The sequence below is a fragment of the Anas platyrhynchos genome, chromosome 24 (assembly GCF_047663525.1).
Source record: "Anas platyrhynchos isolate ZD024472 breed Pekin duck chromosome 24, IASCAAS_PekinDuck_T2T, whole genome shotgun sequence".
In the NCBI taxonomy this organism is placed as follows: domain Eukaryota; kingdom Metazoa; phylum Chordata; class Aves; order Anseriformes; family Anatidae; genus Anas; species Anas platyrhynchos.
Genome location: NC_092610.1, coordinates 836,468 through 850,638, shown reverse-complemented (window position 1 = coordinate 850,638; position 14,171 = coordinate 836,468). Strand labels below are relative to the sequence as shown.

The window sequence follows — 14,171 nt, the reverse complement described above, 5'->3', positions numbered from 1 at the left end:
GTTTTCCGTGTCGGGTGAACCACGGGGAGGCTGAAGAACCTTCTCGGTGGAGGGGAGCACGACCAGCACCAACGCAAACGCTGCTTCAGATTGCAGGTGGGAGCGAGCCAGCCAGGCAACGGCCGAGCGGCAGCAGAAGCTGGAGGAGTCGGCGAACCAGCTGGCCAGCTTCCAGGCTGCCGAGGCACAGCTGCGGCCCTGGCTGATGGAGAAGGAGCTCATGATGAGCGTGCTGGGACCCCTCTCCATCGACCCGAACATGCTGAATGCACAGAAGCAGCAGGTCCAGGTGAGCTGGGGGCTGTGCGCATGTCCCCACGGTGGGTTAGGGACAAGGAAGGAGGGTGTCGCTTCCACTGGGTGAGGTGGGAGATCTCAGGGCTCCTCTTCCAAGTCCACCAAACCCTACTGACTGCAGACTGCTGTGAAGAACTTGAGATGGGTGCAGTGCTTGAACTCAATTCCCTGCACTGGATTGACTCATCGGTGAATCACTTGGGGAGCAAAATTGCTTTAAACAAGACCTGTGCTGATGCTCTGCAGGACTTGCTAATGCTGCCCCTGCACCTGGGGCACTGCCTGGCAGCCAGTTCCCTGCCTACTGCTTCCAAATACTAACATGTCCGTAACTGGCCTCAGCATAAAGTAAAATGCCCCAGTTAACATAATTACATTTCCTTCTCATCTAACCGGTTTATGTTACATTACACAGCAGTAGGACAAATAAGAGAGAGAGCAGAATGCTCTGTCACTGGAGTCTCAGACCCCTCCCAGCTTTTTAAGTTACAAGGTCACAATAAATCACTGTATCCCTTGCCCAACTGCTGTCCCACCCCAGGAGCATCTCAATTTGCTCCTAGTGATTCTGTGGGCTGGATAAAACCCTTGGAGGTCTGGTTTGTTTTGACTGTGTGTACTCAGAGCTGTCAGTTTTACGCAAACATTTTCATGTTATTTCTGTTCCAGTTTATGCTGAAGGAATTTGAAGCTCGCAGACAACAGCATGAGCAGCTCAACCAGGCAGCTCAGAGCATCCTAACTGGCCCTGGAGATGTTTCTCCATCCACTAACCAGGTGCGGGAAGAGCTCCAAGGGGTTAATCAGAAATGGTCCGAGCTAACAGAACGCCTCAACTCCCGCTCCAGCCAAATTGATCAAGCCATAGTGAAGAGTACCCAGTACCAGGAGCTCCTGCAGGGCCTCTCCGAGAAGGTGAAGGCTGTTGGGCAGCGCCTGAGCAGCCAGTCTGCCGTCAGCACACAGCCCGATGCCGTGAAACAGCAGCTGGAGGAAACCAGTGAGATCCGCTCAGACCTGGAGCAGCTGGAAGAGGAGATCACAGAGGCTCAGACCCTCTGTGATGACCTGTCTGTTCTGATCGGGGAGCAGTATCTGAAAGATGAGCTTAGGAAACGTCTGGAGACTGTGGCTCTTCCTCTCAAAGGGCTGGAAGATCTGGCAGGTGAGACAGCATGGAGAAGTTGGTTACGAGGTGTTGAACTTTGCCCCTTGCTTTTTGCCACAGGGTTCACCCATCACTGGGTTTTTAGGAATAATAAGGGAAGGACTATTTATCATTTTGAGGGAGGTGCTTTGTGGGTGTTTAAAGCGGCACTAAGCAGAGGAGACTTCTCACTCCTGGACATAGTAGCCAGGCAGGCTTTGTTCAAAAAAAAAAAGGTCTCTAACTTCAGAATGGGGAGTAGAGGAAGTGCAGTGACTACCTTCTAATCTTGGGATTCCCCTTCTGGTTTCTAAGAGGTTGCGTTTAGAAGCTACTCAGGAGAACTGAGATTACTGCATTATCATTACCTAATACTTCCAAAGAAATTCATGAACTGGTGAGCAAAAGTGACGGTGATGCAATGGAAAACTCCTTCCTGTTAATCAAAACACAGTTGGTGCATCTGAGATGATTTTAAATAATTGCACTTTGCTTATTTGATTCCAGCTTAATTGTTGCGTTCTAATCTTATTTCCATTCCAGCCGACCGGATGAACCGACTGCAGACTGCGCTTGCAAGTTCCCAGCAGTTCCAGCATATGTTTGATGAACTCAGGACCTGGCTAGATGACAAACTGTGCCAGCAAGCTCAGAGCCAACCTATTTCTGCTAAACTTGAGAGGCTACAGAGCCAAATTCAGGAACAAGAGGAGTTCCAGAAGAGTCTCAACCAACACAGTGGCTCCTATGAGATGATTGTAGCTGAGGGAGAATCTTTGCTGCTTTCTGTCCAGCCTGGGGAGGAGAAGACCACTCTCCAAAACCAGTTGGTCAGCCTCAAAACACACTGGGAAGAGCTCAGCAAACAGGCTGCTGACAGACACTCTAAGCTCAAGGACTGCTTGCAGAAAGCTCAGAAGTACCAACGGCACACAGAGGACCTCCTGCCTTGGGTGGAGGACTGCAAGGCAAAGATGTCAGAGCTGGAAGTGACTCTGGATCCGGTGCAGCTGGAGGCAACTCTTCTGAGATCAAAGGCCATGCTGAGCGACGTGGAGAAGCGCCGCTCCTTGCTGGAGATGCTGAACAGCGCTGCTGACATCCTGATCGATGCTTCTCAGACCGATGAGGATGACATTCGGGATGAGAAGGCTGGGATCAATCAGAAGATGGATGCCATCACAGAAGAGCTGCAAGCCAAGACGGGCTCCCTTGACGAAATGTCCCAGAGGCTCAAGGAGTTCCAAGAGAGCTTCAAGAACATCGAGAAGAAGCTGGAAGGGGCAAAGCACCAGCTGGAGATCTTTGATGCACTCGGGCCACAAGCCTGCAGCAACAAGAACTTAGAGAAGCTCAGGGCCCAGCAGGAGGTGCTGCATGCCCTGGAACCACAAGTGGATTATCTGAAAAACTTCACTCAAGGTCTAGTAGAAGATGCCCCGGATGGGTCTGACTGTTCTCAGCTATTAAACCAAGCTGAGGTGGCTCAGGAGGACTTTAAAGCTGTGAAGCAGAAAGTAAATGACTGCTGCGTGCTCATGGAAAACAAACTTGAAGGGATCGGCCAGTTCAGTAGTCGGGTCAGGGAGATGTTCTCTCAGCTGGCAGATCTCGATGATGAGCTCGACAGCATGGGCCCCATCGGGAGAGACTCTGACAGCCTTCAGTCCCAAGCAGAGGACGTTCGTACGTTCCTGGGCAAGCTCCACAGGCTGAAGTCTGACATTGAGGCTTCTGAAAGCGAATGCAAGAAAATGCTCGAGGATGAAGGGAGCCCTGATTTATTAGGACTGAAACGTGAATTGGAGACGCTGAACAAACAGTGCAGCAAACTGACTGAGAGAGGCAAGAACCGCCAGGAGCAGGTAGAAACGACCCTGTCGCATGTCGAGGACTTTTACAGCAGGCTGAAGGAGCTGACCCACATGACAACGGCAGCAGAGGAGAACGAGGCCTTGCAGTGGGTGGTGGGAACAGAGGTTGAAACCATCAACCAGCAGTTGGCAGACTTCAAGGTAAGTCTTTACGCTAAAGCATTTCTTAAATGGCATTCGGTGTTAGAAGCTCTCTCTGGTGTTGTGGTCTTTCGTGTAGGACCTCTGTTCTTCAAGCTGTTGTGACAGTTGTTCATTGCTAGGTCAGCATTTTGGGTGCAATAGATTACTGTTGCTCTGGGGAATATAAAATCAACTGCTGGACTTGATAGTCTGCAGTGAAAGGAAGAGACAAGGCTTTGTGGCTGGCAGAAAAAATTCTTTTCCCTGTTCTTGTGGAGTTTAATGTTGATACGCCAGCACCCCCTGGGCTTTTGGAGGTGGTTGGTATTTACGTTTTGTGGGAGGGAGGAATGTTTTTGAGTCTGTTTGAGCTGTTGGTGTTGTCTGAGAGCCTTGTCCAGATCAGCTCATCCTGTAGGCCTTTCTACCGGACCCACCCTTCCCACTTGTTGTTCAGTTCTGTGGGACACATGTACATCCATCTGGGGGTCCTTGGGTGCAAATAAAGCCAGAGATGAGCTGTGGGAGAAGGGGGACACACGGGGAAAGAAACCAAGCAGAGATGATTTTTGTTGTGGGCTTTTCATGTTTCCAGCACAGATCTGTTCAGGACCATCAAGGCTTGCAGGAAATGTTGAGAAAAGAGTTGATTGTGTTTGATTTTTTTAAATACAGTGCTGTGTTATTGGGTCATGCTGTTACACTACATTAATTACATTAATACTGCTTAGGAACTCTCTCGCTGTGAAACTTGCCTTACCGATGTGCTCGGGAGCTGATGATTGGGCTGATTTACATCTGGCTGCCCGTTTCCTGGTGATCGTGGCGGGCGGGAGGGGGAGGCATTTTTACAGCCATTTACTTTTCATCTCATGGCTAATTGATCCCGTTCCATCACTTGGCAGCTCTGTGAACCCCTCACCAGGACGGGGTAGTTCTGCTTTGAGGGCTGCCTGTCCAAAAAAGCTCGGCAGCATTGCTAACAGGGCGAACTCCAGCTTACGTGGTTGTGTTGCGGTTATCTCTTGTGTTGGGCAGCCTTCTGCATTAAACTTGCACTGCTTAGGAAGGGCTTAATTTCCATGTTGAACACCCTACAGCTGCTTTGCAGCAAATATATCCAAAAAGGAGTTCCTGGGCTGTGTAACTGGCGCAGTGTCCGTGCAGTACACAAGGCCTAGCAGGGCCGGGGCCATGTGTGTGAGGGCTGGGAGGGGACCTGCAGCCTGTGGCGGGGTCTTGGTTCGTGGAAAGCTTCATGAGAAAAGTGGAAGTGGTGGCAGTGAGCGTAGGGTTGTGCTGTGTAATGCCTGAGGACGACGTGGGGGAGAGGCGATGGTGGATGGTGCTGGTACATGGCAGCGTTTCTCCTGTGCAGGGTTTGTCCAGAGAGCAGGCGCTGTTACGTGAGGCACAAGCATTGCAGAGCAGATATTGGCAAAGCCTCATCTTAGGGCTCTGCCTACGGGCAGATGTGATGGAAGGGGTTCAGGCAGCACTGGCCAGGGGCCCCGCTTCTGCCCCACTGCCCTGGGGGCCTCTGGTTCCTCAGCACCTGAGCCCCGCTGCTGTGGGCGACGCAGGCCTGGCTCCCCCCGGACAGGAGCAAGAAGCCCCAGGGGCTCGCTCTGCCTGCCCAGGGGGTTCAAGTGGGCAGATAGCATGTCTTAAGGCATCAATTTTAATGAACATCTGTGTAAATGAGATGCAAATTAGGCGTGGCCCCAGGGCTCCCGGCACACTGCCAATGCAGCCCCGACAAAGGTGGGCACTTCTGGGCTCATTGTGTCCCCTTTTAATCAAAGGAGAGGTATTGAAGGCTGGCTGAGGCCAAGGCAGATGACTTGTGAAGCAGCTTATACTCGACGCTTCCCACGTATTTTTCTTTTCCTGCCTGCAAACACTCCATGAGCTGCCCCACAGGGGAAGAGCCTTCCCTGGGCCCCAATAACTTGGTCAAGGCGAGTTGCTGGGGCTGGCAGAGGGCTGGGAGAACCCCGGCTGGAGGAGGCCTGAAGGTGGCATCTTGTTCACCACCTTGTTTTATGCTGAGATAAGTGCAGCTGCGAGGCATCTCTGAGGGTTGGAGGCTGTGCTTATGTGGACATCCTGACGGGTATTGCTTCACCCCATGAGATGCTTCAGCTCCATCAGAGGGCACGGCGCTGCCAGAGCTCGTGGGCACAGGAGCAGCCGGTGCAGGGGCACGGGCCGTGGTTTCACTTCAGAGAAGAGCAGGCTGGCTTGGCATCGCTTGCGAGAGCAGTAAACACACGCAAGCTCTCTGAGGAGCCCTTTTTTGTATAAACGGGTACTAAAAACAGGAAAGTCCCTTCCGTGCCATCTCCACGAGCGTCACAGCGTGTTGTGCTCTTTGGCACGAGGCAGCCACCAGCGAGAGCTGCTGCTGGGAGCACACGGGCTGGGGCGCTTCTTCCCCCTCCACCCTCTCTGCTGTCGGCTTGGTTTTCTCAAAGCTCACAGTAATATTAAATTTTAATGACTGAAATCAAATGAGCCACAGTCGAAATGTTACTAAACATAACAGCTACGTTGATTCAGTTTAGCAAACAGCAGAGTTCCCCAGGGGAATTACTCCCTGGGTGCGGAGGAGCGACGCGGGGTCACGCAGAGACGTTGGGGTTTTCTCCGAAGCCTGCCCTCACGCAGCAGCAACCCCTGACCCAGAAGAGCCAGAATCACAGTCCTTGTTCCCAAAGATTGGGAAGCCAAAGTTGTGCAGAGGATAAAGGAGGGTTGCAGTTTGCTCTTTTGCCATGGCGGTGCCAGAAAGCCCCAGGCATGGGCTTGTCCCACCTGCCCAAAGCACATCTGTCAGCCTGGGCCTTGGCAAGGCGATGGAATTGCATTCTCCGGTGGGTTTGGGAAGACATCTGCCTGGTTTTGTTTACTTGCTGCGTACATTTTACACGCTGGATTTTGAACTCGTCTTTCAAAGCCTGTCTGGTACTTAGCACTGATGATTTTGAATAGTGAGCTGAGACCCTGTTTGGATTCACCGCGTTGGTTCTGACCAAGCTCTCATTTTTCTGTTTCACCGACAGAGCAGAGTAACACACAGCTGTGCAATGCTCCCTGGGTCAGAGGTGCGAGCAGTTTTTTGGCTCGCTACAGCATAGAACAAGGCTTGGGAGTGAAAAGCAGCCTTTGCCCCTCCTGCAGTAGCGTGCCAGAGCGGCTCTGTACTTCTGGGGAAGGCTTTCCTCCCCATGCTGGGGATGAGTGCAGAAGCTGGGCAGAGTGCCTTCGCTCCCCCTTGGCCTTGCAGTCCAGAAATGATTTCTGCATGCGTCTGAGGAACTTTACCCCAGCTGAAACCCAGGAAAAAAGCATCAGACCTGTCGCCACAGCCAAACGGTTGCTTTCACATTTGCCCCGGTGCAGATGCCGAAGGGGAGGAGGATGGGAGGAGGACGCCTCTGTGCCTCCGTATGCGGCTGGACCGTGGGTGACGGGGGACGAGGAAGGGAACGGCCGAGCCCCTTCCCAGCCTGCACCCCCCTCCTGCAGCTGCTCCGGGCGCGGGGGCACGGCGCAGGAATGCCGGCGAGCCGGGACCTGCCGTGGCTGGCACAAGCGGCGCTCCCGGGATCTCGCCCCAAGCCCCAGCCATGCAGGGAGCAGCGCCGAGCCGCACGAAGGCATCACTGCCGTGGCTAATCCCGGCTGGGGGCTGCTGCACCAGGAGGGCTGGCAGGAGGCTGGGGGTGGTTCCGAGCCACCAGAGCCCCCCAGGAGCGAGGGACGAGCACCCCACAGCGTGCCGGGGCACCCCACAGCCCAGCTCCCCGCTGCTCCTCTGGCAGCCGCTCTTTTGGGGAGGTGATTTGAAAGCAGGGTTGCTCAACGTGCTTTGCTTAGGCAAGGCTGCTTAGTGCCAATAAAGCTTTTGTGCTCAAGGATGGGGGAGGGAGGACCCTTGGACAGCACTAACTTGTGGCACGCTCCCATTTTATTTTAGAGCAGGTCAGGTCGTCCAGGGCTCGCGCAGCCCTCAGCCCTCGTGCCTGCAGAACCCCTTTGTCTACTTAAAAAAAAAAAAAAAAAAAAGAAAAAAAAAGGCAGGGAAAGAAATCCCAGGAGTGGTGATGCAGCTAGTGAGTGAAGACCTGAGCAGCATTAGTCATCTTCCCATTCAGATGCTGCTCATTCTAATTCTGCTCCGGGCCCTCCCCACATCACCCTAAGCAAAAGGAGCAATGAGGAGCAGTGAGCTCATTGCAGCCCCACGTCGAGGCAGGACAGCATCTGCTTTCTTCGGAGCTCCGATTGCTTGGAAAAAGAAACTGTTGTCACTGCAAGGGGAACTGGTGGCAGGGACAGACACGGGCAGGGGTTTGTGGCTGCCCGGCTCTGCGCTTTGTGGGTTAGTTTGCACTGAAACGGGTGGCTTCTCTCCCGGAGCTGATGCCATTTGCATGTGCAGAGCACGCTGCTCTGCGGGCTGGGGGAGAGCGTGGTCGTGAGCAATGTTTTGTGCTCCTCCTGTACAAAACCAGGTGCACACACCTCCAGGCCTCGGGGACCATTGGTCAGGCTCTGTCCCCTGCTCTGGGGTCTGCTCTGCCACTGCTGAGCTGCTCCCAAAGGTGTGCAAAGGAAAATCAGCCACTGTGCCAGGGCTGTGGGTCCAAGGACTGCGGACCCAGCTGGGGCGGTGGCAGAGGGGACGGTTCGAAGCCCCCGGTGGTATTTTTAACCCTTATGTGCCCCCAGAGGAATGCGCGTGGCTCCTTGCAGTCGTCCCGTCCCGAGCAGCTGGGAGGGATGGGGCTGGGAGCGGGGACAGGCTGCGCGGCGGTGTCTTCTTGTTGAACGCTTTCCAGGCCTACTTAAAGTATCTCTGCCTAGTATTTTGAGCATCAGCAACACACGCAAAAATGCCTCCTCTCTGACAGCTGGTAAGCTGCCTTAAAGGCACCATCTCCCTGCTTGGAAAAGGGGTGATAAACGTGCTGGGTGCCGGGACACGGTCCCCGATGGTGCTGCAGCACCTTGGTGGCACTTGGTGCTGCTCGCCCCGCTAATCTGCAGCGCTGCAAACAAACACGTCCACAGAAGAGACACTTGAGCCCGAGTGGCTCCTGCAGCGCGCAGCCTTCTCATTCCTTGGAAAGGAATTCACCTCAAGTAAGGGAAGAGCAAATTGTACCTGGAGCTTGTCCTCCCCGACAGGAGCCTCGCCGGTGCGCGCCCGTTCATCAGGAGGCGGTGGCTGAGTTTTGACCTTGAGTTGTCACTGGGAAGGTGGCAACGTGCAAGCAGCTTCAGGAGCAGATCTCATGTGTCCATGCGAGCTGGGAACAAGAGAGGGAAGCTGAGAGCTGCTGAGACTGACCAAATCGCAGCAAGGCTTTTACAAGGCTTTTCTTTTCTTTTCTTTTCTTTTCTTTTCTTTTCTTTTCTTTTCTTTTCTTTTCTTTTCTTTTCTTTTCTTTTCTTTTCTTTTCTTTTCTTTTCTTTTCTTTTCTTTTCTTTTCTTTTCTTTTCTTTTCTTTTCTTTTCTTTTCTTTTCTTTTCTTTTCTTTTCTTTTCTTTTCTTTTCTTTTCTTTTCTTTTCTTTTCTTTTCACCATAAAACAATTATGCTGTGATCAAACGGACCCTTTCAGGAGTCAGCTTGGGTCACTGCTCCAAAGCCACCCACTTGTGCATGCCTTGGTTCTTCTGCCAGCTCCCTGCCAGCCCGCGCCAGGGGAGATGGGCAAGGGCCTGTCCTCGTCCAGAGGAGGGTTCGTTAATTGGTGGTGGTGACACTTCGCAGGGTTTCCAGGAGACACTAAAAATATCAGCTTTGCGTGAGCCCCGGAGAGCCAGGAGGGTGGAAGCAATGGTCTGCGAGGGCCGAGCAGAGGAGGGCAAGAATCCGGGCTGTGGCTGCCCCCAACACCCAGCTGTCCCCATCCTCTGCTGGGGACAGGGACAGGGAGAGGCTGGAGCAGACGCAGACTTCGCGTGGGGAACGGCTCGGACTCAGATTAGTCACCGCAGCGCGCACAGAACAATTGCCAATTCTTCTGCCGAAGGAGTGATTTAAAATGTCTCCCATCCAGAGGATTCTCGGGATGATAACGCACTTACCTCACTTCCTACACAGCCTGCGGAGCTGTTGATTCACCGCCCTGTCCCGTGGCTCTCCCCGTTGCCCCCTGCTCAGGGGCAGCCACCGGGGGGGATTTGCAGGGGAAAAAGGGGGGCCGAGGACAGGATCGGGCGCTACAGCGTGGGCACAGGGCTCTGCCTTCCCCTCTCGGTCCCTGCAGGGTGCCTCGGGGCACTCGGTGCTGCGCAGATGGGCGTCGTGGGAGCACCGGGCTCCGCAGCAACCGCGTGCAGAACGGCGAGTTGTAGGGCTGAGTCTGATCGCTGCTGTAACATGTGGGCTCCAGGCTCCGCTCAGGAGTTATTTATACCAATATCCATGCTGGCTGCTTTGCAGAAAAGCGCTTCAGTGAAGCTCTTGCACCCTTGCTAAAGAAACAACGAGAAATTTGGTGCTCCCTGCACCCGCACATCCAACCTGCAGAAGGTTACTCCAGGAGTTTGGTTTCCAACCCTGCCCTGACCGCTTTCCTGGCCGTGCAGACCCCACGGAGGTGGGTTGCTGCCTCCCCCAGCCCTGCGAGGTGTCTGCGGATGGCAGAGAACTGAGGGGTTGCAGGATGCAAATCGCTGCTTGAAAGGCGCACTTTGCATCACGAAACCCTTCTGGCTTTGAAGAGGGGGATTGCGTGGTGGCTGAGGCCCGACATGAAATCGGTTTGAAGTCGGCTGTGAGCACAGTGGATGGAGGAGCCACAGCACGGCACGGTCGGATGGGATTAGCCGGGCGCGGGCGCCTGGAACATGCTGCAGGCTCCGGGCTTGCCCACGCAGCACCACGTACCTTGCAACGCACAGAAACGCCAATTCCAGAGATTTGGCAAAAGAAGCGAGTTTAGGAGGAGAGCAACAGCACTGAAAGGGAGATAAAGAAATCTCAGAACTCAATGACAAATGCAGCAAAGCCTAAAAGGCACAAGCTCCCCGCCTCCCCAGCAGAAATCTCAGCGAAACCTAAAGAGCTGCTTGTAAGGCCGATGCCGGGCGCATGCGATGCGGTACTGCGCTCTCATCCTGATGTCTGACGGAGTCTGAACCCCCCAAAGTCCCCTCAAAGCAGCTTCAGGTGGCAGCGTGGGGCTCATCCCCCTGCCAGGACCCCGTGCGCCCATCCCCGGGGCTGCTCAGCAAACCCCACTGGGCCAAGCCAGGAGCTCTCTGCCCTCCACCCCTTGCCACTGGAGAGGCTCGGCGAGGACGGGCAGGGCACATGGAGCTGGCGCCTGGCAGCAGGGTGAGGATTAGAGGAGCCCTGAGGATGAGGAAGGCGCTCGGTGGTACGCCAGGCTCATTAGCAACGTGTCCGTCAGCGGTTTGGAGCTGTCTCTGGGCTCTTGATCATCTCCCAGCGCAGGTCCCTCATTTCCAGCTGCTGAGACGCATTAAAAGAAAGCTAAAAATACGGCGGCTTCCAAATACTGCTTCCCCGTGTAAACAGCCACCGCGGCGGCGGGCAGGATGCGATGCAGGCGTAAACAGGAGACATCACCCGGCCACGGGAGGGTCCCTGCGCCCCAGAGACGGTGCCCATAGGAGGAAGGCTTGAAAAGTGTGGGTTTGGGGGACGAACGGGGATGTTCCCCTTTGAACAGGTCTCTCTGGGGGCCTCTCTAACTCGAGCAAGTCTGGAACAGTCTCTGGGGGATTTAGCAGAGGTTCCTCACCCTCAGGCCAGCGGGTGGGCTGGGGGAGGCAGTGGCTCTGGGTGCCCGTGCCCTGCTCGGTGGCACCCTCGCAGCACCCGTTGGTCCCCTATTGGCAGGGGGACCAAGAGTGGCGCCAGCATCCCCAGCCTCGGACCCAAAGTTGTGCCTGGCTCAGTGAGGCTGCTCAGAGAGGATTTGTGAACTAAACCACAGCCACGTTCGGGGTCCCAGTGGCCCTTCCAGTCCTTTGGCCCCGAAGCACGGGTCCGGCTCTGTGAAACCAGCAGCCGCGCTCCCCTGAGCCCCCAGGGCTGCAAATCTGGAAGCTCTATCAGGCGTTTATTTCAGTAACAGAGAGCGCTGCTGGCAGGGCTCCACATACCAGAGCCGTTCAGACAGCAGAAAGGACAGAAATTCAAACAGGACCTCCGCGCCCTGCCCTGTCCCTCCTTCGCACCCTGGAGCCGGGCTTGTGCTCCCGGCCCCCTTCAGCCCCGTGACTTCTGTCCCCGGCAGTGGTGGCGCTTGGTGGCTTAATGCCGACCGGCCGGTGACTTGGGGAACCTGCACGAGCTCCAGCTCAGGTCTTCAGGCCAGGCACACGGCAGGTTTTTAATTGGCTTTAGGACTTGCTGGATATTTCCCTAATGGTTTTAGAGACGGGGGCGGGGGGGAGATGTGTTAGGGGAAGACTTGGCTTGCTTTTGGCACGTGACTTTATGAGGAAATAGGAAAAGAATTTCTGGCTGTGAAGCCGGCAGCTCCACGTCGAGCTCGTTCCTAGGAGTGGAACAAAAAAGCCTCCGCGCCCCCGGCCTGGATGCCTGGGATTCCTGGCGGAGGGGCCCCGGAGCGGTAACGGTCCCGCTGCAGCCGAGGGGCAGCAGGAGCCGTGCGGCTGCGCTGCCATGGCACGGCCACCCCTGCCGCCTTGTTTCAGCTGTGCCCCCTTCAAAACCTGCACCGGGACCCGGACCCCCAAAGGATAAAGAGCTGGGCCCCGAGCTGAGCCCCGTGCATGTACGGGAGGGCCCAGGGACGGCGTGCGATGCACGAGGAGCTCCCCCGCCAGCAGGATGGAGCCCTCCCCACCTCCCAGCTCTTCTCCTCGCTCCTGTTTTAGCACGGTTACAGGAAAAGCGTTTCCAAAGGTTGTTTGCAACCAGCCCAGCTGGGTGCTTCAGGCAATGGAACGGGCGTTTTATAACCCTGGCAGCCTCCTCCTTTGCAAAACGATCGTTTCCATCTTTTGGGGGGGGAGAACCCTGGGTGCGTGGTGCTGGAGCAGTTGCTCGCTGCCGTTTGCCCCCCCCTTAAAGCAAGCGGCTGCTGCCCGTGGGCTGGGGGGTCTCAAGCCCCCCCAGCCGTGCCCTGAGCTGCTGCCTCGAGTCCCCGTGGTTTTGGAGGCAGGAGGCACCTGCAGCGTGCCCGAAAAATCAGGAAATCGGGCCTTTTGGCTCTTCTTGGCTCCAGCTCCTCGGCCGTACGAGGCACGGGGCTCAGTGGTGGGCGACCAGAGCGGCGGCGGCTCTTTGTGCCCGGGGCGGGGGGGGGCAGCCCGGTGCACCGGGATGGGGAAGGGAAGGGAATGGAAGGGGGGGACCCGGTGCCCGGCCGCGCCGCTCCGCCCGGCCCGGGGCTCCCCGGGGGGGTCCCTCCGGGACCGAGCCGCCCGCGGTGCTGGGGGGGGGCTCCGGGGGTGGCCGGGCCCCTCCGCGGACAAAAGCGGCCGGGGCGCGGGGGGGGGGGGGGCAGCCGCCGAGGCAGGGCGTTGCTGCTCTTTGTCGGGGGATTTGCGCTGCCGCCTCCCCCCGGAGGAGGAGCCACCCCGGCGGGGCGGGGACCGGGGGCTGCCGGCGACCGGCGGAGCGCCCCCCGGTAACCCCCCCACCCCCCAAAAAAATAAAATACAATTAAATTAAATAAACCCCACCGGGCTCAGCTCCGGGGCTCGGGGAGGGGAGAAGCGGAGGGGGGGGGGGGGGAGGTTGCGGCTCCCGGGGAGGGGGCGGCGGCGCTGCCTCCCCCCGCCCCTTCCCTCCCCTCCCCTCCCCTCCCCGCCCCGCCGCCCCCCGCCCGCCCCCCGCCGGAGTTGGCGGCGCGGCGGGAGCCCGGTGCTGGCAGCGAGCGGCGGCGGCGGCGGGGCCGCGGCGTGCGGCGGCTCGGCTCGGCTCGGCTCGGTTCTTTTGTTCCACCGGGTGCGCGGCGAGGAGCGGAGCAGCACCGGCAGCGGGAGCAGCAGCGGCAGCACCGGCAGCGGGGGCCCCGCCGCGCCATGCAGCCCCCCGCACCGGCCCCGGGGTACCCGCGGGGGCGGCAGCGCGCCCGGCCCGGCCGCTGAAGCCGCGCACAAAAGGGCGAGAGCGAGCGGCGGGGAAGGGGAGCGCGGCCCCGGCCCCCCCTCTCCCTCCCCCCACGGCCCCGGCCCCCGCGCTGGCCCCGCCGCCCCCGGGCCGGCCCGAGCCCTCCCCGCCGCTCCCCCGCCATGGCCGGGCCGCCCGGCGGTGCGGAGCCCCCGCTGCCCGCCGCCGGCCGCCGCGAAAGTTAGTGCGGGCCGGGCCGGGACGAGGAGGAGGAGGAGGAGGAGGAGGAGGAAGAAGGAGGAGGAGGAGGAAGCCGCCGCCACCACCGGCCGCAGCTGCTCCCCGTCCCCCCCGCCGGCTCCCGGGAACTTGGGGGAATTCGTGGCGATCCGGCCCCTTTCCATTTTTGGATGCGTTTTCTAGCCGATTTTTTTTTTTCCTGGGGAGAAAAAAAAAAAGGAAAAGAGCAGCCCCAAGAGCAGCCCCGGCAGCCCCAGCAGCCCCAGCAGCCCGCCGCCGGAGCAGCCTGGCCGGGGAGCAGCGCCGGGGCTCGGTGGCCCCGGGCGCGAAGGCGCGGTGGGGCGAAGGGAACAACAATGCCATCATGTTTTTGAGGCAGGAAGCCTCCGAGTTTGCCCTGAATGAAGAACTTCCTGTGT

At 57.4% G+C, this 14,171-nt stretch overlaps 1 protein-coding gene across 20 annotated transcripts in view; it reads left to right on the top strand.

Moving 5' to 3' along the window:
• Positions 1-14,171, top strand: part of MACF1 (microtubule actin crosslinking factor 1) — a 136,281-nt gene that overhangs the window by 82,372 nt on the left and 39,738 nt on the right. For all 20 annotated transcript variants that reach the window (XM_072027385.1, XM_072027378.1, XM_072027375.1 and 17 more), the window contains 3 exons: positions 90-289; positions 967-1,462; positions 1,988-3,459. In XM_072027385.1, the coding sequence (XP_071883486.1) occupies positions 90-289; positions 967-1,462; positions 1,988-3,459 (2,168 nt within the window). The remainder of the gene's footprint in view (positions 1-89; positions 290-966; positions 1,463-1,987; positions 3,460-14,171) is intronic.